Source organism: Anser brachyrhynchus, assembly GCF_964034855.1.
Source record: "Anser brachyrhynchus genome assembly, chromosome: 15".
Lineage (NCBI taxonomy): Eukaryota > Metazoa > Chordata > Aves > Anseriformes > Anatidae > Anser > Anser brachyrhynchus.
This window is the reverse complement of record NC_137733.1, coordinates 9,904,035-9,929,402: the sequence shown is the minus strand read 5'-3', so window position 1 is coordinate 9,929,402 and position 25,368 is coordinate 9,904,035. Positions and strand designations below refer to the sequence as shown.

The 25,368-nt window shown below is 36.8% G+C and overlaps 1 protein-coding gene across 6 annotated transcripts in view; it reads left to right on the top strand.

Annotated features, from left to right (window-relative positions):
- The window catches only part of DNAH3 (dynein axonemal heavy chain 3), a 71,544-nt gene that overhangs the window by 30,544 nt on the left and 15,632 nt on the right, over positions 1–25,368 (top strand). For all 6 annotated transcript variants that reach the window (XM_080556432.1, XM_080556433.1, XM_080556431.1 and 3 more), the window contains 27 exons: positions 49–159; positions 1,121–1,235; positions 2,638–2,836; positions 3,520–3,628; positions 3,907–4,020; positions 5,239–5,415; positions 6,119–6,210; positions 6,644–6,863; positions 7,669–7,803; positions 8,999–9,110; positions 9,620–9,861; positions 10,476–10,576; positions 10,655–10,760; positions 12,079–12,208; positions 12,713–12,949; positions 13,318–13,421; positions 14,319–14,613; positions 15,077–15,256; positions 16,325–16,448; positions 16,540–16,696; positions 17,609–17,752; positions 18,401–19,067; positions 19,192–19,357; positions 19,709–19,925; positions 20,855–21,037; positions 21,917–22,115; positions 22,994–25,135. In XM_080556432.1, coding sequence (XP_080412558.1) covers positions 49–159; positions 1,121–1,235; positions 2,638–2,836; positions 3,520–3,628; positions 3,907–4,020; positions 5,239–5,415; positions 6,119–6,210; positions 6,644–6,863; positions 7,669–7,803; positions 8,999–9,110; positions 9,620–9,861; positions 10,476–10,576; positions 10,655–10,760; positions 12,079–12,208; positions 12,713–12,949; positions 13,318–13,421; positions 14,319–14,613; positions 15,077–15,256; positions 16,325–16,448; positions 16,540–16,696; positions 17,609–17,752; positions 18,401–19,067; positions 19,192–19,357; positions 19,709–19,925; positions 20,855–21,037; positions 21,917–22,115; positions 22,994–25,135 — 6,778 coding nt within the window. The remainder of the gene's footprint in view (positions 1–48; positions 160–1,120; positions 1,236–2,637; positions 2,837–3,519; positions 3,629–3,906; positions 4,021–5,238; positions 5,416–6,118; positions 6,211–6,643; positions 6,864–7,668; positions 7,804–8,998; positions 9,111–9,619; positions 9,862–10,475; positions 10,577–10,654; positions 10,761–12,078; positions 12,209–12,712; positions 12,950–13,317; positions 13,422–14,318; positions 14,614–15,076; positions 15,257–16,324; positions 16,449–16,539; positions 16,697–17,608; positions 17,753–18,400; positions 19,068–19,191; positions 19,358–19,708; positions 19,926–20,854; positions 21,038–21,916; positions 22,116–22,993; positions 25,136–25,368) is intronic.

Sequence of the window (25,368 nt, the reverse complement as noted above, 5' to 3'; positions counted from 1 at the left end):
TGGGATGTGTTTACATGACTTTGATTGGAATGGATCTTTATGTTTAAGGTTCCTCGAAAAACATGGGTACTTCAGTGGCCTGGACAGGTGGTTATTTGTGTTTCATCCATTTACTGGACAGAAGAAGTGTCTGAGGCTATAACGAAAGGAACTTTACGAGTAAGATTTTCTTCTACCATTCTATTAATTATTAAGACAAATTTGTTATTTTGCACAAGAGCCTTTCCTCATATGTTTGTGGTGCCTTTGTCATCAAAAAACTTTTACATAGCACTTTGTTGAGGCTGATGAAATGCACACTCAAGTAATGAAAATAATTTCTGTTGAAATCAGTGGGGTTTTGTCTGATCCTAATATAGGTGGGTGTATGAGGATTTATTTGGGGATTAAATCTGTCAGCAGATAGTTTGGGCTGCCTTTTAAATGTGAATAATAAAGTTTATTAAAACTTTATACCAAATACTGCATTTTAACGTTAGCTTTTTGTTTCCATATCTTTACTGAATATCTTAGATTTAACTTGCCTGTGTTGTTTAATACTAGTTGAAGATCTTATTTTGCATACTCAATCACAAAATTCCTGTCTGACCATTTCTTCAGTCTGGTGAGGTTCCTCTGAATGGCAACACACCTGTAGGGTCTATCAACCAGTCTTCCCAGATTTTGTATCATCTGGAGACTTGCTGAGGATGTACTCTGTCCTGTTGTCTAGGTCATTAATGAAAATTGAGACAGTGATATAAAATGTTTATAGTAAAGTGTGGAGAATCTTCGATTTATATTGATGTTATTAATTTACAATTTACTACAAATTTCCAGAAGTGAATCCAGATTCACTCAATAGAGTCTATACATTTCCTATGATAGAATTTTGGCGTTTCTATTAGGAAGAAAGAAAATACTTCTGTTTACATTATTTTCAAGCCATAAAGCTTTATAAAGTGTTCATAGTAAAATAAAATGCCAGTATATGAAAAAGAATTTAAAACATTTGTGTAGTGCCAGGAGTTTGATTACTATATTCTGTTAGAGGGGCTGTTTCCAATGATTGCACCCATGGGAGTTCAGGAAATGCTAGCTACAACATTATACTAATGCTGGTGTTCTGTTTCTGTGACAGGATTTCTTGGAGAAGAGCAATCTACAAATTGGAGATATTGTTGAGTTAGTGAGAGGAAAGCTGTCCAGTGGAGCCCGGCTAACTCTTGGAGCTCTTACTGTCATTGACGTCCATGGTAAACGTGCAGTTGCTAGTACTCTAGGGCCATGCTTCTGTAGTTAGCTTGGTGAACTATTAGAGAGAAGCAGCTAGAATACTTTCTTCACCAAAAGGACCATGGCATAAAATGAGTTGGAGAGTTAACATTAAGTTTCTTTCGTTAATTCACAGAAGTTGAAAACTAGATATACTGGCTAGAATCATGCATGAACTAGCTAAGCTATTTATTTAGGCACAAGGACTTTAAGTAACCTTTGTGGGCTGCACAGTCTCAGTTCTTTTCTGATTGGCCTCCCTTTTTCTTCCAGCAGCAGGACTGATGAGGGAGGGAGACTACTTACCCTCTCACTGGGGAACAGCAGGTGGAATTCTTTAGCTTTGCTAGCATTTCTGCTGCTTGAAAGGAGTGGAATGGTGGTGTTCTATGCATTTAGAAGCTCTTCACAAACGTAAAGTTGGTACATATAGCATAGGTGCTGTTCTACCTCTATAGCTGGGAAAGGAAACGGCACCTTTGATCCTTGGGGGAATGGACACCCACTAGACTTAACTGCTGATGGGAGGCTCCTTAGAGGATTGAGACTAGAGGATTTAGATGTGTAGTTAATGATCAGAAAAACACAACAAATATATTATTTCAGCAATAATTGAAAAGGCAGAAGTTTAAAATTCTGCCTTAAAAATTTTATTCTATCCCTGTGAAACATTTTTATGCTGCTTAGATCATATAAGGGCATTAAAATAAAAATTATTTCACTTTTTATTTTGCCACATGAAGCTGCGATTTGTCAACTTTTTTTTGAGTGCTTCCAGTCTTTGTTTCTCTTCAGCTCAATTTAATATTTAATAACATTAAACTTGCTTCCTGGATTGTTCCTGTATATAAAGGAAGGAAGAAGAAAAAGTAAGCTTTTAACTTTAATATTTAAACATCATTCAGCATTCAACCATGCAACTGTGTAACTGTATTTATAGAGCCAAATTCTGTCTTAAACAACGTTCTTTTATTTCCTGTCTTTTTTCTGGTCTATATATCAGAGCGGAATTTGATCATGAGATTGGATTTTATATCCTACTAAGGATTTAAATGAAGCCTTGTTTTTCTCCTGCGCTAGTGGGAAACAAGTATCCCATGTGGGTTGTTTCAGCTACTGACTGTAAGCAGCCTTTACACTGTTATTGCATGGTGGGCTGATGGATGTTGCTCAGCCCACTGAGCACTGGAATCTAAATCAAACTAACCTGACTCCCTGTACAAAACGGATGGAGATTTCTTTCTAACATGAAATTCAACCTACTACTCTGAATGTTTATTTACATAATTATAAGTAAATGTTAGCTTATTTATACATTGTTTTAAGTAAACTAACATAGTAGAAATGTTTAGTTTTTAAAAAATAATCTCTCTTTATGTGCAGCTCGTGATGTGGTTGAAAAATTGGTTGAAGACAAAATCACAGATCTGAATGACTTCCAATGGATTTCTCAGCTGAGATACTACTGGGAAGAGAACGATGTAATAGTGAGAATGATTACGACAGAAGCCAAATATGGATATGAGTATCTGGGCAATTCTTTACGTCTGGTTATAACACCACTAACAGATCGATGTTATAGGTAAAACCATGTTTAAGAATAACATATTTTTTTTTAGATTGGTCTATACTTAATTTCATTTGTTACAATTAATAATAGTAGGAACCTTAGCACCTAAGATTTTCCCGTAGGTTCTGGAGGCAGATTTTACATATCTTCTTTGTCCAGATATGGTACAATATTTACAATGTTTAGATTTCTACACCAGTAGAGCAATAATTTCTATAGTATCCAAGAATGTGCCTCTGAAAAAAGCTGGCAGATCATGGCACTGAAAATATAAAGAACTGTACAATAGCACTGGTCAATGCTTTCTCGGCCTTTTCTAAAAACTGGCTGCATTTATAAAGCCAGCCTCAGGTTCTTGTCATGGGGAGTGCTCTTTGATGAAAAGGTGTGTTTTTGCAAACTCTGACACTTTCCCTGTGGCACTGTGCATTTGTTTGTGCAACCGAGGATATGCAGAGTGGATGCATGTAATAAAAAGCGTTGACATTCCTTGTAGAACAATTGGATGAAAGCTTCTGCTTCTGGGAGTCATTTATGAGACAATAGTAGGTTGTTGGCGCAAGCTGTAAAGTTGGTAGGGAACAAGTAAATCATTTTCACGGGAACCTGTATAGGAAGAAAACTGACCCATTCCTTCAGAAGCAATCTGCCATTAGAAACCACTATTTCTATTGACTGTGTTCTTGTTTACATAGGACATTAATGGGTGCCTTGAAATTAAATCTTGGTGGTGCTCCAGAAGGACCTGCTGGGACTGGCAAAACAGAAACAACTAAAGATCTAGCAAAAGCACTAGCTAAGCAGGTACCAAAATATAATCTTTTGGTTTGGTTTGGTTTTTTTCTGGATACATAGATAGATCTTGCAATGTCATTCTTAATCAAGTACAGTTCATTCTCTACCTGTTCTTTATTCACAGAAATAGTTGGTAAGAAGCACATGTTTAGGAATGTGTCTATATGTTGTCCTAGTGTAGTCATCAAAAACTGGCAATAATAATCCCTTCCCATTTTAGACGCTAATGATTTTATAGTGGACTTTGCATTAATACTGAGAGATGTTCTCTGTGTGTTTTGTTGTAGTGTGTGGTCTTCAATTGCTCTGATGGTCTTGATTACAAGGCAATGGGCAAGTTCTTTAAAGGATTGGCACAGTCTGGTGCATGGTCCTGCTTTGATGAATTCAATAGAATTGAGGTAACTTTTCAACTCAGACAAGTAAAATGAGAAAGCTTTAATCTAAGACACAAGAAGTTCTAGATTTAGATATCACAGCATTATTGCCAATTTTCTACTTTTATTTTGTGATGTAGCCTCGTTGTTTTGATGATCAATGCCACTGAAGTAGGTACTTAGGTGACTGTTGTCGGAGCACATGCCTGCCTGTGCTGTGTTGCAGAAGTCTTGTGTTCTGGGTTTTCCAGGTGAAAAAAGAAAACAACAAAACCACAAAAACAACAACCCTACTGACATCTGATTTCCACTTTTGTTTGTGACAATCATAGTTAATTTGACTCCAGAGCAACCCAGATTTTTGTTGGGAAAGAACTGTACACCTCTTTTCCTTGAGGCTGCATTTATCTATGTCTAACACAAGACAGACAAATCCCAGTGGAGGAATTCCTGTGATGGCTAGTTGAGTGTCACCGAGTGACCAGGTTAACTAACTGTGTAACCAGGTGCATCTAATCCCCTCCTTGGTATTGCTCTGATACATACACACACACACACACACATATATGTATATGTGGGTGGGTGTGTATTTTTTTTGATTTTGTCAGTGATGACTTTAGACAAGTTTTATTGTTATTTTGATGGAGTTAGATTTAGATCAATATTAGTAAGTCTGGAAATTCCATGAAGATCAGTTTTGTATGTTTTAGTATCTTTAACATCTTAATTTCTCCATTTGTCTGCTGTAATTTGAATTCTCATGACTCAATTGTTAGCATTCACGTTTTCCAATATTCTGCTACTTTAATATATTAAAGTGCTGAGAATTAGCCCTAGGCTGCTTTATTCATTCCTTACGTTTCCCCTCAATTTGAAATATTGAGTAAATCAGTCTTACTGAAATCCCAAATTCTTCATGTAGACTGAGGCAAAAGGCAAGTGCTTTTGGAGGCCTCCAGAGGGAGTTCCTGTCCACCTAAATTTAGTGTCTACATTCAGGAAGATCATCTGGAGGCTTTCAGAAGCCGCTGTTAATGTCTGTGCGTTGGTTGGATAGGGAATGGGGGGTACTAACTTTCAGAGGATTGCTTCAATAGGCAGCTAATATTTAGGCTCAGTTGTCAGACTAGGTATTACCTGGAGTGATTTTCACCTGGAGGAATGCAATATATAGCCATCAAAATATATAAACAAAAGCATTTTCCATTGTCTGATGTTTTCCAATCTGTTCTGCCTTATTAGGTTGAAGTATTATCTGTAGTTGCTCAACAAATACTTAGTATACAGCAAGCCATTATTCGTAAACTCAAAACATTCATCTTTGAAGGCACAGAGATCTCTCTTAATCCTACCTGTGCTGTGTTTATCACAATGAATCCTGGGTATGCTGGACGGGCAGAGCTGCCTGATAATCTGAAGGTAAATCTGGAATTTTCATTTCTTCTGGAAATTAAACAGAATTTGCTGCTTCTTATCTACTTTAACAAGAAAAGAAAGACATCGATAAAGTATTAAAATGATATAACTTATTCTGCTCTGCTATTCACTAAGGTTTTATAAGTTCAGGATTGTACAAAGTGCACAGACGAAAGGTCTCAGTCTGATAACACTGATACCTGCTCACAGCTTTAACCGTGCTCTCTTTATGTGGAAATTCTCCTAGTTTACAATCCTGAGAGTTCCAAACGCCAATTTACTTATAACTTTGCAAGTTCCTTAGACACTGCAGAGAGACTGATATGGTCCTAATTCTTTTCCCAGCTTTGGCATGCATTTTTTGCATGACCTTGTACAAAACATTAACCGTGCCATGTGCTAGTCTCTCTATTATGAAAGAGAGATGAATAATAACTCATTTCTGTCTATGAATAGTTCCTTAAGATTATGACTCTCTCTAAATATTTGTTCTTTCAGTGCTTAGCACAGATCTCTTGATAAGATCACAGTTCTAGTAACAAATCTAATGCAACCTCATTTATGTTAGATAATTCCTAAAGTAATGAAAAAGGAACATGAAGTATAAAAGTTGATAAATTTACAGAAATACTATTCTTACAAAATAAGCACAAGTTATTACCGTATTACATACTGTAAAATTATCTCTTTCTTTTTATTCTTACAGGCGTTGTTTCGAACAGTTGCCATGATGGTTCCAGATTATGCTTTGATTGGAGAAATTTCACTTTATTCAATGGGATTTTTGGACTCTCGAAGGTAAGGCATGCTGAATATTCCAGTTTGATTGTGTCACCTCATTCCTATATAAGGCACATATGCATATACGCATCTTTGAGGCATGGAATTCTGGAAGGCTGTCCATGTTCTGTTTCTTCAGAAAGTGCTTTTTAATTTCCTACTTTACAATCACTCCTCATTTACCACATACTTTTGACAGATATGTACCTCTACACAGAACCATTTGGAAAATGTATCGTAGCATCAAACAGAATTCCTAACTGGCGCACACATTCTCTGGCACGTCACAGTCTACAGTTTTGCTTCCTAGATGTTTTAGGCCATTTTACCAGTTTTACTAGTTGGTGGGTCTGATAATCACTGCAGTGACTTTGTGAATATAGGTACTTTACTTATTTTCTTTGCATGGTGAGATATTTTCATTCTACATGTGGTATTTTAATACCCACAGTCTTGCCCAGAAAATTGTTGCCACTTACCGTTTGTGCTCTGAGCAGCTGTCATCTCAGCATCACTACGATTATGGAATGCGTGCTGTTAAATCAGTCCTGACAGCAGCAGGAAACTTAAAACTGAAGTATCCAACTGAAAATGAAAGTGTATTGTTACTTCGGGCTTTGATGGATGTTAACCTTGCCAAATTCTTGGCACAGGATGTGCCATTGTTTCAGGTAAGCTATCAGGTGGGTGTGTTTAAATTTTGTGATGATGAGGTCCATCAGAAGAACCTGCAGAAACAGGTTATCATGTTAATTTATAACAGTTTGATCACAATACAGCCATATTAGTGTACAGTTAATTCAGTCCACTGATCTGGATGCACTCTTGGGTTCTGTTGTAGCTCTTAGGTTATTCCATGAAATGTGTTATAAGATATCTTGCTAAAAGTCACTGTGTTGTTTCATTAATAGAAACCATTTTTTTGCAGTTTACGTTCTAGCTTTGTGCTGCAAAACAGGTGTAGACAAGTGAATTAGTCAATTAGAAATTTGAAGACAGAATGAAAGCAATGAAGTTTTGCTCATATGCTGCTTTCATGACTATGCTTCATGACTATGTTAAGCTACAGATCAACCAATATTAAATTAAAGACCCAAAAGCTAAGGTGCAAGCACAAATAGTCATCACGCTGAAATTTCAGAACACATACACTTTTATTTAATCTCTGAAATTCTTTCAGCCTCTTAGTTTCCTGCAATACATTTTTTGGTGCAAATTTGCAGAAGGTTAAGCTTTCTTCTACAATATCAATGTGTGTATGAAGATTGCAGGCATTCACTTATTTCTCATGCATGCAGAATACTTTCACAGCTATGTTTTGCACCGAGAAGTTAGTTTAGTCCAGCAAAAGACATTTCACCTTAAGTTCCTGCTACCTGTGTGAGTATTGTTTTACTTGTAGATTATTACACTTCAGGAATTTTCCCTTTTTGTATCTGTGTTTAAATAGTGTTCTATTCTGTCTTTCCTTAACAGGGTATCATATCTGACCTGTTCCCTGGAGTGGTTCTTCCTACACCTGACTATGACCTGTTTGTCAAGGCATTAACTGAAAATATTAAAAAAATGGATCTTCAACCTGTTCCATGGTTTATTGGAAAAATTATTCAGGTTTGTTTTCTTATACTTCTGGGGGGAAAAGAGTGTGAGAGCTGATGATTAAGAAATATTCTTCATTCACTCTCTGGCTGTGTCGTGAATGAATGAATAGCTAATTGTCTCCACGATCAGTTAAGATATTACAAACAGCATATTTTTACTGAGGAAAAAATCATGAAGAAGAAGCCTGCTTTGCTCATAGTGAATTTTGAATTCAGCCAGTTTATGAAGGAGCTAACCCGTGTAGCAACATCTTAGGTCTTAGGATTCAGGATAGAAAACTAAGCTGAATCTGTTAGTAACTGAGACAGCACAGCCTAGCAAATTGACCTCTGGACTGGAAGTCAGGCTCTGTTCCCAATTTTTCTTACAGTCCTCCTAGAGAAGTCTTAAAAGGGGTGATATTTTTCATCTTTGTTTATGCTTCACCTCCAGCTCTGTTTTCCCATTGTCTCCCATGTACTAGTATTAGTGACCTTTTAAAGAGGAGCAGAAATGCATGGCCTGGTGTTCCCTCCAACATCAGTTCAGACGTTAATGGGTTTATGCTGCTTTGCAAAGCATGCTTTATCTTTCATTTAAGTAGTGGTAGTATTAACTAGTAAAGGATTTAAGCTAAACCATAAAATAATCAGTTTTAATATCAACTGAGATAAAGAATATTTTCTTAGGTGTTCCTTTTAGGGTTCTGTTTGAAGATGTTCTGTTTGAAAGCTTTGACTTGAGTTAATCAAGTTCTGGTGGGGTGACTGAAGAAGTTACCACCCTTACTGTTCAAAGGCAGCCCTGGTGGAACCGGTTATATGAAAGATCCTCAGAACTGTAGTTTCAGTTCCTTTGTATTAGACTCATTGATAACCACTGATTTCAGTTTAGGCCTGTACGTTGGACTGTGATCAGCAGAGTCTAGTGAGTGTAGTCACAGTTTATACAATGAAGCTGTTACACCTGAGGGATGACCTTTAGGAAAGAGAAAGGGAGGACAAGTAGGGGCAAGGACTTCTTAAATTATAACAGTGTGAATTGCCATAGTAATTTGCTTGCACTCTGATCTGGTTTAATGCTTCAGTCAGCCTTAATAAAGAGCAGATGTTTGGCTAATATTTTATCCAGTTGTGTCTGAATGCAGGAGAGATACCTATAGTTTCATGGACATTATGCTTATTTTTGAGCTACGTTAAAGATCAGTCTCTTGTCACTGTTACAGATATACGAAATGATGCTGGTGCGTCATGGTTTCATGATTGTTGGAGATCCTTTGGGTGGGAAGACCTGTGCGTACAAAGTGCTAGCTGGAGCCCTTGGTGATTTATGCGCAGGTAACATTGTTCAGCCACAAAATTAGAATCAACTTCATTTAATGATAAGTGTAATTTTTTTGTTTGTTTGTTTTCTTTGTAGAGACATATTGAAGTTGCTAGTCCTCATGTATTCTGTTTACTCATCTATTTTTGTCTGGTACATTTTTCTGGAAGTTTTGTCTATATTTACTGGAATATTAAAACATACAAATGTGTTTACACTTTCTTGAATTTTGTTAAGCATTGTGTTTGTACATAATACTCTTGCAAAAGCAGGCTATGATGGGGAAATTGTAAATACCTCCCATAAATGTATAAAATCTCTTCTGCTCTGTTCTTTCTTTTTTTTCGTGTGTTTTTGTATATTTCACTTTGCACTTTTGTTGTACAAGTAAAGGAAATTCTTACTTCCAAATGTCTTTCCTTTTTGCCTTGTGCTGCTAAAGTAGGATCCTTTCAGGAATGTTCTTAGTTGCTGAATTAAACTAACCTATCAGATTTTCTCATCTGTTTGTTGTCTTATACAGCAAAATCAATGGATGAATTTGCTGTTCAATACAAAGTTATTAATCCCAAAGCAATTACTATGGGACAGCTGTATGGCAGTTTTGATCCTGTAAGCCATGAGTGGACAGATGGGGTTCTTGCAAATGCCTTCCGGGCACAAGCATCTTCTACTACAGATGATCGAAAGTGGATTATATTTGATGGCCCAGTAGATGCAGTTTGGATAGAGAACATGAACACTGTGCTGGATGATAATAAAAAGGTAGCCTAACTTTTGCCAGTTACCGTATACTTGAACGTGTATACTTTATTGTAGTAGGAGCGGTATTATTACCATGGTGGTCAAAGGGCATAAAGACAATAAGGTACAAGCCTCGGGAAAAGCTGATGTGCTTAAAAGCATTGCTTTTTCCCTCAGTTATATGTTTTGCTTTAGTAGAAGATATTAAGCTGTTACTTCTCCCTAGAAGCCTTGTCTTGCTCTTATTTTATTGAAATGAGGTTGTTTATTGAGGCTTGTTTATTGGCCATTTTAGAAAAACAAAATAAGTAAACTCAGTTCTGGAACTGGAAAATGAACTTGCATAAATTACTTAGTAAACATATTAACTAAAGAAAAGCTGCAGGTCGTAATTGCTTTTCCTTACAGAGTTATTTAAAGATATAGCATTGTTCTCCCTGTTTCTGCAAGCCATTACAGTAACACGTGGAAAAGTTGAGGCAAGGTCAGATGATGTCCTGTGTTACAAGAGCACGCATGAGTGAATGAGAAGCGACACTAAGTAGAATGTTCAGTGATTGTATGACAGGCATTGCTTTGACTGAATGATCAGCACTGGCATGACTACTCACGTTTAAGTGATGCTTTCCTTCTAGCTATGCTTAATGAGTGGTGAAATAATTCAGATGAATTCAAAAATGAGTTTAATCTTTGAGCCAGCAGACTTAGAGGAGGCTTCTCCAGCAACTGTTAGCAGGTAATGTGAAAGCACTCAAACCTGAAGTGTCCCACTTTGCATGCCTATTCCTGTACCATAGTTGTTTGTTCTTCCCAGGTGTGGTATGATCTATATGGACCCACAGCAGTTAGGTTGGAAGCCACTGAAGGATTCCTACATGAATACACTGCCTCCAAATCTGCAGGAAGAACACCGAGAACTGGTGAGAGATTTAATATTTTTGGTGTAGGTTCCATTTAGCACATTAACTTTAAGGTGATGTTCAGTTTATCAACTTGAAAGCTGGCATGCAGAACCAAGCATATGATCCTTTCATGATTTATAGGGTGCCAGATCTACAAGAGGCTGTTGTAATTTATTTTGCAGTGATCGCTGTCAACCATTTTTGTAAGGAAAGTACATGAGAGCTGGAGATGCCATGAGTAACAGAAATACAGTGTGGGAGAAACTGAAAGATTTAAAATGTTTTGATCTCATTCTGTCTGAGACATTGAGAGTTCAGCTTGAGAAATACTTATTAATTATAATAATGTTATTATTATAGCTAAATCTTCAAGGGCTTAGTCACCTCAGGAATGCAAGCTAAATTGTCCTTCGTGTGTTGGTTGCTTGCATGAATAAGAGCTCTTTGTGTTGTGTGTTACATCTTCAGTACAGATGCAAATGAAAGTAGGTGTTTGTGGTAATCACCTATTAATTTCATCAAAATTCAAATTCTTGTTTATTGGTCATTAAAATCTAGTAAAAGAATAAGAAAAAAATATGTTTACAATTGGATTAGAGCTGAAGAAAGCTTTGATTTCTGTGATCCGACAAGATGCTTTGAGCTTTTGCAGGAAATTGGGACTAAATTCAAAAGAAATACAAAGACTATAAAAGCTCTTTATTGAAAAAGTCATCTTAGTTCATCAAAACAAATTATTTCTTAATTAGCAGATAAGTTAGTGCATCCTTTAGTGCGTCTCCTTGAGTACTAGTCCCTGTGAAGAGACTAGGTCACGGTTCCTTTCCTGTTTTCCCACTTGAATTCATGGAGTAGATACCACCAGCCTTGGTCACTAACTACCCCGATGCTGTAACACTCCTGCAGGTACGAGTCACTGCTTTCCAGAACTGCTATGGCACAGTAGCTATGCTGGGTACTCAGTAGAGGCCAATCCTTTTTAAAGGAGGATGAGGCCCATATGCTTATTCCCACTGGAATAATTTTGTTGTTGCTTATGCAAAGCAGTGGCCTCCTTAGGCTGAAGTACTCCTCTGCTGTCTGGACAACTAACTGGGTAGCAAGATTTCTGGTGAAAACTTCCCTTCACAGAAGCGGCTTGTTTTCACCATCAGATAATGACAGTGTGACTTTGTGATCACTTATGTACTGCCTCACAAAGGTTCTTTCCTGATCTTCTTTCCACCAGCTTGAAGAATTTCTGATACTTTGTGTTTTAATGAGAGAGAATTGGGGGACAATGGGAAATGTGGCAACTCCAGCATTGTTTTAAAGCCATTTTCTTTTCTCCTGGCAGGTGAATGACATGTTTATGTGGCTAGTAGAGCCCTGTTTAGAGTTTATTCACCATCATTGCAAAACCATAGTACAAACATCCTCTATTCATCTGACTTACAGCTTGATGAAACTTTATACTTCTCTGCTTGGTAAGTACCCTAAGCCTCATTCTTTTTATTTCAGTTTTTCTTTATTTCCTGTGTCCCGTAACAAGATGCAGATTATCAGATGCAAGGAAATACCAAAGGAATACCTTTACTGCCTGAGACCATATGACACAAATCTTTTCTTATGGATCAGTGTATTAATAATAGTGCTTTGACTACCATACAGAGCTTTCACACTGGGACATTGGTGTTATTACAAAACTGAACATGACTTTTGAGTGTATTCCATGTGTTTTGTTTGCAGTTTGCTAGCATTTGAAGAAAAAAACCACCACCAACAACAAAAAAAACAGACAATTTGTAATTGCTTCTCATTTATTTTTATTTGTAACTAGTATTTTACACAGACAAGGGCCTCACTATCTACATTGTTTTTCTTCCACTGAAGACAATGCTCTAAGTTTGCCTCAGAATACTTTTGCAAAGATGTGTTTTGGATTGGGACTTATGGTTGTTACTGGCATTTAACTAAAATTTGTGTTTTAGATGAAATAAAGCAACCTGAGGAAGAGGGGAAGGAAAGCATGTCTAGTCAGCAGATCACCTTGTGGCTGCAGGGGCTCCTCCTTTTTGCGTTGGTTTGGACAATTGGTGGGACCATTGATGCAGACAGCAGGAAGAAATTTGATTTGTTTTACCGCAACTTGCTAATGGGACAGGACGATGGAAACCCACGCCCTAAAAATGTGAAGCTTACCAGAAACAACATCTTCCCAGAAAAAGGTGCTTCTTCATAACTGTACTTGCCTGGCTTTTTATAAAGCAATAAGAAGACTCAGCACTTTAAGGGAGAATAGAATGCCTGTCAGATATTAAGTCTGCAGCAGAGCCACCATCTGCCAAGCCATAGGCTGCACAGTTGGGTGTCCTTTTAACCAGGTGTAGCATATGCCTCATATACTCAAACAACGTAGCTGAATTTGACCTAAAATAATTTTGTGATGATAATGACAGTGGGGGGAGGAGGGTGTCTCATGAAAAAAAAGGCCTTCTTTATCTCACAGTGTTGGACATCTCACACTAAAATTATAGAAACTTATTTTTATTCTTTAATCAGATGGTTTTCATATGTTCTGTTTTTTAATTAACAGGGACTGTTTATGACTTTTACTTTTACAAGCATGGCAGTGGTCAATGGAACCTGTGGACAGATTATGTCACAAAAGAGGAACAAGTTATCTCCCCAAGCGCTAAGGTTTACATTGATATCTATCTTTATAGAAAATTATTATTTCGCTAAATGATTTAGAGGTTTAAATCAACTACCTTTGCTAACTCTGATTCTATTATATTAGGCTGTTTAATGTTTCAACAGCAACATTTCATTAATGTCTGTAGGCCCCTTTTCACCTTTATATCTTAGTTCTGGTATGACTGATATCATGATACAGTATGCATTAATTAGAGAAACCAAGCAAAAACCTATACTACTTGCTTGGGATATGGTGGGCAGTACTGAGAGTCCTGGATACCCTTCATTTTCACAGAGTGGGACTTGCATTTTGATGGCATCTGTGAACTCAAGGGAAGTGTAGCACAGCAGAGATCTATCTATATGAAGTACTTATTCTGCAGGTGTCATTTCAAAATAACTTACATAATGTTTGTTCAGCTTTTCATCCCATTGTACTTGCAATTTTATTTTTTATTAAATACATGAGAAATGTAAGATTACATTTTATTTTGCTGTCTAAAATCTTTTCTTGATGACTAGCACACAGTGCACATTAATGAAAGTGGAAGATGGGGAAGAGAAAGAAATTTTCAAAGCTCCATGCCTTTCCCTTTGTACAACAGGGGGACAGAATTGAGCCATGCTTAGCCATGCAGTTCTCCTTCCAGGCTTTATATAGTGTCTATGAACCATAATACAGGTAAATACCAGTTGTGCTATTTAATGTATAAACACTGAAGAAGTGGTGCCATCTATGCTATATACCAGAACCTCATTATAGCCTAGATTTTCAGAGAAAAGAATTTCATCAGCGTACATTTGTGCTACAGGTTTCCTGTAGTTACATAAAAATATTCATGTAGGTTGTAATGTTAGATGTTTGATTTTCATGTGCTGTTTTACTTTCCTATGTAACAGGTGTCTGAGCTGATCATTCCAACAACGGAAACTGCCAGACAAGTGTTCTTTCTTAAAACATATGTGGAACATAACGTCCCTTTGCTTTTTGTGGGTCCCACTGGCACTGGAAAATCAGCTATAACAAACAATTTTCTACTACAACTTCCAAAGGAAAAATACATCCCAAGCTTCATCAACTTCTCTGCAAGAACCTCTGCTAACCAAACCCAAGACATTATTATGTCCAAGCTGGACAGAAGAAGAAAAGGATTATTTGGGCCTCCTCCAGGGAAAAAAGCTTTAATATTTGTGGGTAAGACCATTTTTTTCATGTTTTTATATAGTTCAAATTCTGTTTATAGGCAAAAGAAGTGATCCACTGAGATTAGTAATTTTGATTTGCCTCAGTGCTTTTTGTTATCTTTTCAGGCATCCAAGGAAGGATTAGCAGTGCCCCCTGCTGAAAGGTTTCTAACTGTTGAAGTGACAGTTGTCTTCAGATTAGTTAATTGACTCATTTTAAACGTGTTGCAGTGTGACACAAAGTAAAATAAAACCAAATCACTAGCCACACTAAATTAAACCCTGATTTTTAAGCATGTCTGCAAATGTAATGTCGTTTGATTATTGTTTTAATGCAAAGTAAGAATAACAAGATAGAACCTTTTTCTACCTCTATTTCATTTTTTTTTATCGTCTTCTTTGCTTTGCAAATAAAAAAGATATGATTCCTAAACATTCAGGATTTTTTTCCTCAGTACCTCTGTTTTCCATAGATGACCTAAACATGCCAGCAAAGGAAGTGTATGGAGCCCAGCCACCTATTGAGCTTCTCAGACAATGGATTGATCATGGTCACTGGTATGACAAGAAAGATACATCCAAGATTAATATCGTAGATGTGCTGCTTCTTTCAGCTATGGGTCCACCTGGGGGAGGCAGGAATGATATCACAGGTAGGAAATCTATAAAATATAGTGAAAAGTCTATATGAGCACGAGAGAAAAATGTGTCACTGTGGCAAGTAGTTATTTAATTGGCAGAAGTTAAGAGGCACATATGATTTTGCTGATGACAGATTCTCCATTTATCTATCACTTGTAAACCTTACAGGTACGCTCACTGTCTGGATCGCTCCAAAAAGAAGTATGTATACTCAAGGTCAAATGTATACCTTTTCAGGGGGAATTTAATCAACATTAGGAAACAAATGATGAAAGCTATATTAAACTTTGAGAAACAGACACTTTTTCCACTTTCTATTCTTTGGAAAGGGAAGAGAGCACATATTTTTGCCACGTCTCTCTGGCTACACTATCAATTCTCATCCAAAATCCTATCTCCTGCTGCTAAGATAGGCTGTCTGCATTTATTTACAAGCATGTTGTCTACAAATCTGTGATTCGTGTCATATTACCGTAAGGGAGGTTATATTTTCTGATGAAAAAGTTGTGTCAGTAAAAGCCTTAATGTAGCTACAGCTCCATCATTACAGTCATTTATGCTTCATATTAACACTCTAGTACGGGTATAACTGTATGCGCTCTGAGAAGGCATTATTAAAATAACTATTCTGATACAGCTAAATTTGTAAAATTTACTAGTGTATAGACTGAATATTTTAGATGAAGGCTGAGTTGAGGAGGTGAGCAAGGTGAGTTGCTTTTGTAAAGTTTTACTGTACCTTTACTTTTTGTAAAGTTTTACATGATTGTCAGGGCTAATGTGAGCTGAAATTTAAATTTGGGTAATAGTGTCCCTGTTGTAATGAAAAATCATGTTTTTCATATTAAAAACAGTCCTTTTAAGAGAAATACTGACATTAAATATAAACCAGTTGATATTGCTTTTGCATCACTGCTGGGGTAGAAATTTACCACAAACAATTGAAGAGCTGGAGCCAGATTCAAACATTCTTTGAGTCCATTTCTTGCGAAAGTCAATCCTAGACAAATGCTAGGTGAAAGGTGGAAAAGTGCTTGGATGTTGCTAGATTGTTATTCATCTTTTTCTGTGTATTTCAGGACGCTTCATACGGCACTTGAATATTGTATCTATTTGTTCTTTTGATGACAACATATTAACCAAGATTTTTACTGCAGTTGCTGATTGGCACTTTAGCAAAGGCTTTGAGTCGGTGTTTCTAAGGTGATGTGATATATTTCCTGTAATACTTTTTTCATCTTTTCTCCTGCAGTTTCTCTGCAATTCTTATATTGTATCTCTTTTCCCTCTTCAGACTGGGTAAGGTAATGGTCCAAGCAACAATGGTGATTTATAAAATGGCACTTGAAAATTTTCTCCCAACTCCTTCAAAATCTCATTATGTGTTTAATCTACGAGATTTTTCCCGGGTTATTAAAGGAGTGCTGCTCTGTCCACACACTCATGTGCAAGTAAGCTGTAGTTTAGTTATGTTGCTCTGAGAAAGAGGAATGGGAAAATCAAATTACTGGTGTAATATTAGTAAGCAAATGTCTCAGAATACATGAACTACGATTTCAATTGATTTACAAGGTTGTAAGTCAGGATAGCACTCGAATACCTTGCTCTGTATTTTCTGTCCATCTCTGACTGAGGGGAAACAGCTGTTACATTTGTTAATGTTCTTTGCATGTATTATAATTGTGCCCAGAGGTACAAGGTCCAACTCTTAAGGCCTGTACATCAAGTCACTTGTACTAAAAAAGTACACGTACTCAAGAAACAAATGTGGGAAGAGAGTCAGTATCTATTTTACAAATGGTGAGCTCATCAGTGAGCAAGTCAATTTAGCTCAGAATTTGGCTGTTGTAACATACTACAATTGAATACTGGCAGATGTGTAGAATTTTCATCCTTTGACTTTTTTTCCCTTCATTTTCAGTAAAACTTCATCTTAAAGGAATATTAAAAGTTCTGTTTCTACTGAGGGAATGTTTTGGTACAGGAACAGATTTAAATGTCTATTCAGAGTGCATCTTGGCCGGCAACAGAGTTTGAGTGGGGTAGGGTTAGAGCCCTTGTCTTAGCAAGTTTTATTCTTTACTTTATGTAGAAAAGGTGGGGAGATTTGATACAGGAAAGGAGAATGCATTGACATAACAGTCCCAGATTGTATCGGCAGGAAGGGTAAGATGGTCACTAGGTGAAGATGCCAATTAAGTTAGCAGATGCTGAGCCGTGCACCGAATAACTTGAAATTGAAAGATTCCCACCAAGATTAGTACAAGATATATCAGGTTGCAGATGAACATTTCTGTCCTTCTGTTTTCAGACAAATCCTGCCCAAACTATGTTTATATGTATTCTTGTATTTATATTTTCAGGATGAGGATAAACTGATCAGACTTTGGATTCATGAGATATACCGAGTTTTCTATGATCGCTTCGTTGATGAGGAGGACAGGAAGGTATTCTTTCATATGGTAGAAGAGACGACATCAAATAGCTTCAAGCAGAGCCTTGATAAGGTATTTTTCAGTAATGTGCTGGGCCTAAGAACGAGACTGATATATTTTCAGAAATATTTAAACGTTGAGATTGCATTAGTATTGGACACATTTTGTATGATTTCTATCACTGCATTTATAAGAGTTTGGATGGTCTTATATTTGTATTATGTATTATACATATTCTTGTGCAAATTAATAAAATTATATCTGCATGATTAATAACTTCAAAAGGATTCTGCATTGGTACAGGGGACTATCTGGAATAACTGTCTTACACTGTATATTTGTGCTCTTGCTTAACATACATTTGAATGAGCCACTGGGAGTAGCGGGTACATTTCTGAGAAAGCTTTTGGGAACTTGTCCTATATGTGACAGCAAAATCAGCCTGTGAGATATGCACCGTGGAAACTTGCATGTCAGCCTATAGCATATTACCGCATTTAGGTGGTTCCTTCCTTCCCTTTCCTCACCTTTCCCCCACATTTCCGCCTCTCCTTTTCTTTCCTGTTTTCTTTTTTTCTTCCAAACTAAGGTAATAACTAGAATAGCTGGAAAACAGTGCTTCCCACAGTATTATTATTACGTGGATAAGAATGATAAAGGCTTTAAGAAAAATATTCTACAATAGTCTGAATTATCTGTTGATTCTTGTCTTTTCTTTAGGTATTGAGTCATCTCTCACCTACTGGCAAGGTCTCTGATGATAATATTCGCAGCCTCTTCTTTGGAGACTATTTGAAGCCGGACAGTAATGTAAAAGTGTATGATGAAATTACAGACTTGAAGCAACTGACAACTGTGATGGAATACTACCTGGAGGAATACAACAATATCAGCAGAGCACCAATGTCCTTAGTCATGTTCAAGTTTGCTATTGAGCATATCTCAAGGATATGCAGGGTATTGAAACAGGATAACGGACATCTGTTGTTGGTGGGGATTGGTGGAAGTGGCCGACAAAGTGCTACCAAGCTAGCCACCTACATGAGTAGCTTTGAACTCTTTCAAATTGAAATTACAAAGTCCTATGGAATCAACGAATGGAAAGAAGATATCAAACAAGTGATGCTGAAAGCTGGTGTTGGTAACAAGGACATGTCCTTTTTGTTCTGTGATAATCAAATAAAGGATGAAGCATTTGTAGAAGACATCAACATGCTTTTAAATACTGGTGATGTGCCTAATATCTTTGCAGCTGATGAGAAAGCTGAAATTGTAGAGAAAATGCAAAGTGCAGCAAGGACAGAAAACAGGAAAATCGAAGCTACTCCTCTTGCTATGTACAATTTCTTTATTGAAAGGGTGAAGAAAAATTTGCATATTGTTTTAGGTCTGTATATAATGTGTTATTTCTTTGAATGTTTTTTTTTTCTGCTTCCTAACTGTGGACAAACTTGGTTAACAATCGTGTGGTTCTGTTTTTTTTTTTGTTTGTTTGTTTTGTTTTAATCTAGCAATGAGCCCTATTGGTGATGCATTTCGGAATCGATTACGGATGTTCCCTTCACTGATAAACTGTTGCACCATTGATTGGTTCCAAACCTGGCCTACAGATGCTTTGGAAATGGTTGCTAACAAGTTTTTAGAGGATGTTGAACTTGAAGATGACATTAGAAAAGAGTATGAGTTTATCTATCTATGAGTTTATCTATCAAGAAACATATGAAGCATACCTCCCCCTTATTAAGCATAAATGACCAGGAAATTGTCCCTATAGATTGGCCAAGCTAAACCAATTCTGTGATTTCAGTGCAAGACAAAGATACCTAGATATATGTATCTGACGTTTCTGAAAGTCAGAACATTCTTTGAAAGGAGTCTAAAATATTTCATATAATGGGGATTAACAATTCTGCCTTCACTAACACTGATATAATTTCATAGGCTTAGAGTAATTTCCTCATAATTAATGTAAAAACAGATTATATAAACAGATTATATTTATGTATTAACAAGAAAAAATTTCTCCAGGGTTGTATCCATGTGCAAATATTTCCAAGAAAGTGTGAGAGTGCTCTCCATCAACTATTACAGTACACTGCGAAGACACAACTATGTAACACCAACTTCATACCTAGAATTGATTCTTACCTTTAAGACTCTGCTGAATAGCAAAAGGCAAGAAGTTGACATGATGAGAAATCGCTATCTTATGGGACTTCAAAAACTTGACTTTGCATCTTCACAAGTAAGTTTCAGATGAAAACACTAAATATATGGCATATGCATATTTTAGTGTGAGATCTGTATAAGATGATTAAAACTTAAAAAAAAAAAAAGTTAATTAAATTCCCTCTTCACTATATTCATGATGCTGTTGATAATTTTCTACAGAAAGCCATCATGAAGTTAGACTACTGCTTAGTCATTTAAACTTCAGATTATATCACTTAATACAAAGCTACATGAAGCTGATGGTACTCGTTGAATGTCAAAGGGAAAAACCTTACAGATTTCATTATTTTCTCAAAACTTTATATCTAGAATTCATGCCTTGGCATCCTAGTAGTTATTACACTTTATAAAATAGGGAAGAAGATGAAGAATATTGTAAGACATTAACAATATTGATTCCTGAGTAGAATCCCAGTAGAAAATTGATCAGGTTCAATGTAAACAGTACCCTCTTCAACCCATCTGATCCAGGGACTGATCTTTCCAAGATGTAAAGTAAGGGGGCTTCCAGGCACTTGCCTGATAAAGAAGAACATTCAGTTTGTAGCTGCTGCTGTCACTAATTCTGTTTCAATCCCAGTTTCTTTTGGATTTTATATTCCACCTGTGTAATAAAGGATTATTTGGGGTTCTATAAACTGAAACTGCCTGTAAAGAAAAAAAATATGATTGATCAGTGGTGAACTTAAGTGGTTCGTAAGAAAGGAAACATATTACATGGATGATTTAAAAACCCTCTTTAAAAATTCTATTCAGTTAAATAAAATAGCCCTAGTAGAAACAGGCCAGAGGAGTATTTTAATAATTATTTAAGATCTAATGTCCCTTTTTAGATTGTATTTAACATAGTGTCTTCTGATCTTTCTTCCTAAGACAGAAAGACGTGAAATGCATGCAGATGTTTATAAAGATTTCTTCTTGATTTCCTGTTATGTTCATCAGGTTTCAGAGATGCAGAAAGAATTGACTGCCCTTCAGCCTGAACTGATTCAGACTTCTGCAGAAACAGAAAAAATGATGATCCAGATCGAAAAGGAAACAATTGAAGTAGATGCAAAGAAGGAGCTTGTGTCAGCAGATGAAAAAGAGGCTAATGAAGCAGCAGCTGTTGCTAAAGCTATTAAGGTAGTGTGTAAGTGGTGGGTTCTAGCATCTTTCCAAGTAAATTTGAGTTGTCATGATGTGTTAATGGGATGATCCAAACTCTTAAAGTAACAAAGTTGCAAGAGATGATGAATGAGATGATCCTAATATATACAAGGTAAATTTTGGCTGCTTAGTGTATGATTGTATCTCACAGTACTGCATAGCTTCCCTTACTAGTTCATACCCCAAAAGCCAAATAGCTTTCATTTCTGTACTAACATATTCTGCTTCTCAACAGATTGAGTAATGAGTTTAGATTGTTTCCAGGCCCAGATATGGTTTGTTTAGAGTTAGCTGAGCTAAGCTGGCATAGCACTGCACAGAGCCCTCTTAGGTATAACCGAAGAGATATTGCTATAGCCAGATGTCTGTAGCACAGAATTTCCTGTGGGAAGATGCGGGATTCCTCAATATATTTTGTAACCGGTTGGAAATGCCAGTGATAGATAGATAATTACTGAGATCTGGGTACATGATAAAGAATTTAAGCTACATGGTATGTATTTTCTACCTGATCAGCATTCTAAGATTTAACTAAGAACAATTGTATCTAACCTGTATTTTAATTCTTTTTGTCAGACCAGAGAGACTATGAGCTTGAAAGTTTGTCTGGCTTTCTCAGCTATGAGTTGAGCTTATGAAAGTTATTAATTTCTCTACAAACCTTCCCTCTTTAAACTGCTCAGACAAATTATGAAAGTAGTTGTCTCTTTAAGAAACACAATCTTGTGAAGATTCCTTTTTATTAGGTACTTGCAGGCAGATAACATTCTCTGAGACCATATTGGAGAGGGATAATCAGATTGCAGACATGGTATTGTGTGAAGGGTTACAGGCATCTCCTCAATGTCTTAACAGGATGAATGTGAAGGAGACCTTGCTGAGGCCATGCCAGCTTTGGAGGCAGCACTTGCAGCTCTTGATACCCTGAATCCTTCAGACATTTCTCTTGTGAAATCCATGCAGAATCCACCTGGTCCTGTTAAGCTCGTCATGGAGAGTATCTGTGTCATGAAGGGAACTAAACCAGAGAGAAAGCCTGACCCAAGTGGCAGTGGTAATTACATGATATTTCTTATCCTTGCCCTAGGAATGGTTGAGGTACTGCAGTGTTGGACTAGTGAAGTGCTTTTAGTGTCAGTGCAGCCATGTGCACAAAAAGTGCATTTCTGTTAGCAATGACATAAAGCTACACTGAATAGCTAAGAACTTCTTTTACTGTTGTCAAATACTGTACTTGCTTGACTATTGCATAAGCCTTGTAGATATGGTCCCACTGGGTGCAAAGTCACATCTTCAACTTGCTTTTATCCAGTTTTGAGGTTGACATTGCCTTGAGGAGCTCCTGGAGCTGGAGGTGCACCATTCATCTGTGTTTTCCACTCTAAGTCCTGCTACTAAATGCTATCAAATATACTGGGAGACAGAATTCTAGCTGTCCCCCTGCCATAGGTAGTTACTCTAACAAACCCTTTTGTTGTGGATTATGTTATCATTGTGAGATTGTACAGGATTTATGAGGTAGGAAAAGAAAGAGACTCTTTTCTTTCACTTCTCTTTACCTTATGCCCCCACAATTCAACCCTTAATAACAGAAAATAAGAATTCTGTAAATTTGTCTTTCCTCCAAAACTGTCTCGCTTAGATTAGGAAATAACACTTTTGCATATGTGATAAGAGAGATTGTGTAATAATTTGTTTCCTTTGTTGATGTAGAATTATTATGTAATTAATAAATATGACATAGGTTAGTGATGCTGAAGTTCCTGTCTGAATTTCTTTAGGGGAGAATTTTCCAAAACTAGTTAACACTAGTAGCATAGTAAAATTCTGTTGCAAAATCATGATGTTAATTCTTCATGTTATGTTTCACGTATTTTTTTCACTTTGAACATGCATGACTTGAGCCTGATTTTAATATTATGTGTAATATAGGTAAAATGATAGAAGACTACTGGGGGCCCTCTAGAAAAATTCTTGGAGATCTGAAATTCCTTGAGAGCTTGAAGGCATATGACAAGGATAATATTCCTCCTGCTATAATGAAGAGAATTAGAGAGAGGTTTATCAATCATCCAGATTTTCAGCCAGCTGTCATAAAAAATGTATCATCAGCTTGTGAAGGACTATGCAAGTGGGTGCGAGCCATGGAGGTATATGACCGTGTTGCAAAAGTGGTTGCTCCAAAACGTGAACGTTTGAGAACTGCAGAAGAGTTACTGGATGTTCAAATGCAGAAGCTAAAAACGAAGCAAGCAGAACTTAAGGAGGTAGTTGATCGCCTCCAAGCTTTGAATGATGACTTTGAAAACATGAATGACCGGAAGAGAGAATTAGAAAATAATATTGAACTCTGCTCAAAAAAGCTTGTGAGAGCTGAACAACTAATTAGCGGTCTTGGTGGAGAGAAAGACAGGTGGACAGAAGCTGCACGATTATTAAGAATCCGGTACATAGACCTTACAGGAGATGTGTTGCTATCATCAGGAACGGTGGCTTATTTGGGAGCCTTTACTGTAGATTACCGTCTACAATGTCAAAAGCAATGGCAGGTTCTGTGCAATAAAAAGAACATACCGTGCTCCAGTGATTTTACCTTAAGTAATACATTGGGGGATCCAGTCAAAATCCGTGCATGGCAGATTGCTGGATTGCCAGTTGATTCTTTTTCCATTGATAATGGCATAATTGTTTCCAACTCAAGAAGATGGGCTTTAATGATAGATCCTCAAAGGCAAGCTAACAAGTGGGTAAAAAATATGGAGAAAACTAATAGGCTGTCAGTTATCAAATTATCTGACACACATTATGTTAGGACATTAGAAAATGCTATTCAGCTTGGAACACCAGTCTTGCTGGAAAATATTGGTGAAGAATTAGATGCCTTCATAGAACCCATTTTATTAAAGCTAACATTCAAACAACAAGGAGTAGAATACATGAAATTAGGGGAAAATATAATTGAATATTCAAAAGATTTCAGGTTTTACATAACAACCCGCTTAAGAAATCCTCATTATCTTCCTGAATTGGCTGTGAAAGTTTGTATACTCAACTTCATGATTACACCTTTGGGTCTTCAGGACCAACTTCTTGGAATTGTAGCTGCAAAGGAAAAGCCTGAACTAGAAGAAAAGAAAAATGAACTGATTGTAGAAAGTGCAGCCAACAAGAAACAATTAAAGGAAATAGAAGATAAAATCCTGGAGGTCCTTTCCAAGTCAGAAGGAAATATTTTAGAAGATGAAACAGCAATTAATATTTTGTCTTCATCCAAAGAGTTATCTGAAGAAATTTCTGAAAAGCAAAAAATTGCTTCTGCAACTGAAATGCAAATAGATTCTACTCGAGTAGGGTATAAGCCAGTTGCTGTTCATTCAGCTGTTGTCTTCTTCTGCATCTCTGATCTGGCAAACGTTGAACCTATGTACCAGTATTCATTGATTTGGTTCATTAACTTGTATGTTCAATCCATTGCTAAAAGCCGAAAGAGTGAAGACCTAGAAGAGAGAATTAAAAATATAATTGAGCATTTCACAGTAAGCATCTATAATAATGTCTGTCGTTCACTGTTTGAGAAGGATAAACTGTTATTCTCCCTCCTTCTGACAGTAGGCATTATGAAGGGAAAAGACCAAATAGATGATGAAGTTTGGCGTTTCCTACTGACAGGAGGTGTTGCTCTTGATAATCCTCATCCCAATCCAGCTCCAGATTGGCTATCTGACAAATCGTGGGCTGAGCTCGTACGTGCATCTTCTCTGACAAACCTTAAGGGACTAATGGAACATGTAAGGGAAAATTTTTCGAAGTGGAAACTAATATATGACTCTGTAAGACCCCATGAAGAAAAATTCCCAGATGCATGGAGTATGTTAATGGGGTTAGATCGAATAGTTATTCTCAGATGTTTGAGACCTGACAAAATTGTTCCAGCAGTGCAGGAGTTTATTGTAGAAAGTATGGGAAGAACATTTATTGAACCACCTACTTTTGATCTTGGAAGAAGTTACAATGATTCCAATTGTTGTGCCCCTTTGATTTTTGTGTTATCACCAGGTGCTGATCCTATGGCAGGTGAGATTGACACTTAAAATCCTTTTTTTCTCTCATTAAATGACATTCTCTCATTAAATGACAGTCCCTTCACCTGATCTTTAAAGTGTCTTTAAAGCGTCTTTAAAGCACAACACAGCAATGATGGAATAGCAAGCATTTGCATCTGCAAATGACACAAAAATTGCTAGAGGGTGGAATGCATGAAGTGGTGATGAAATATATGGATCTGTGAGCAGCAATTCAGAGGTCCG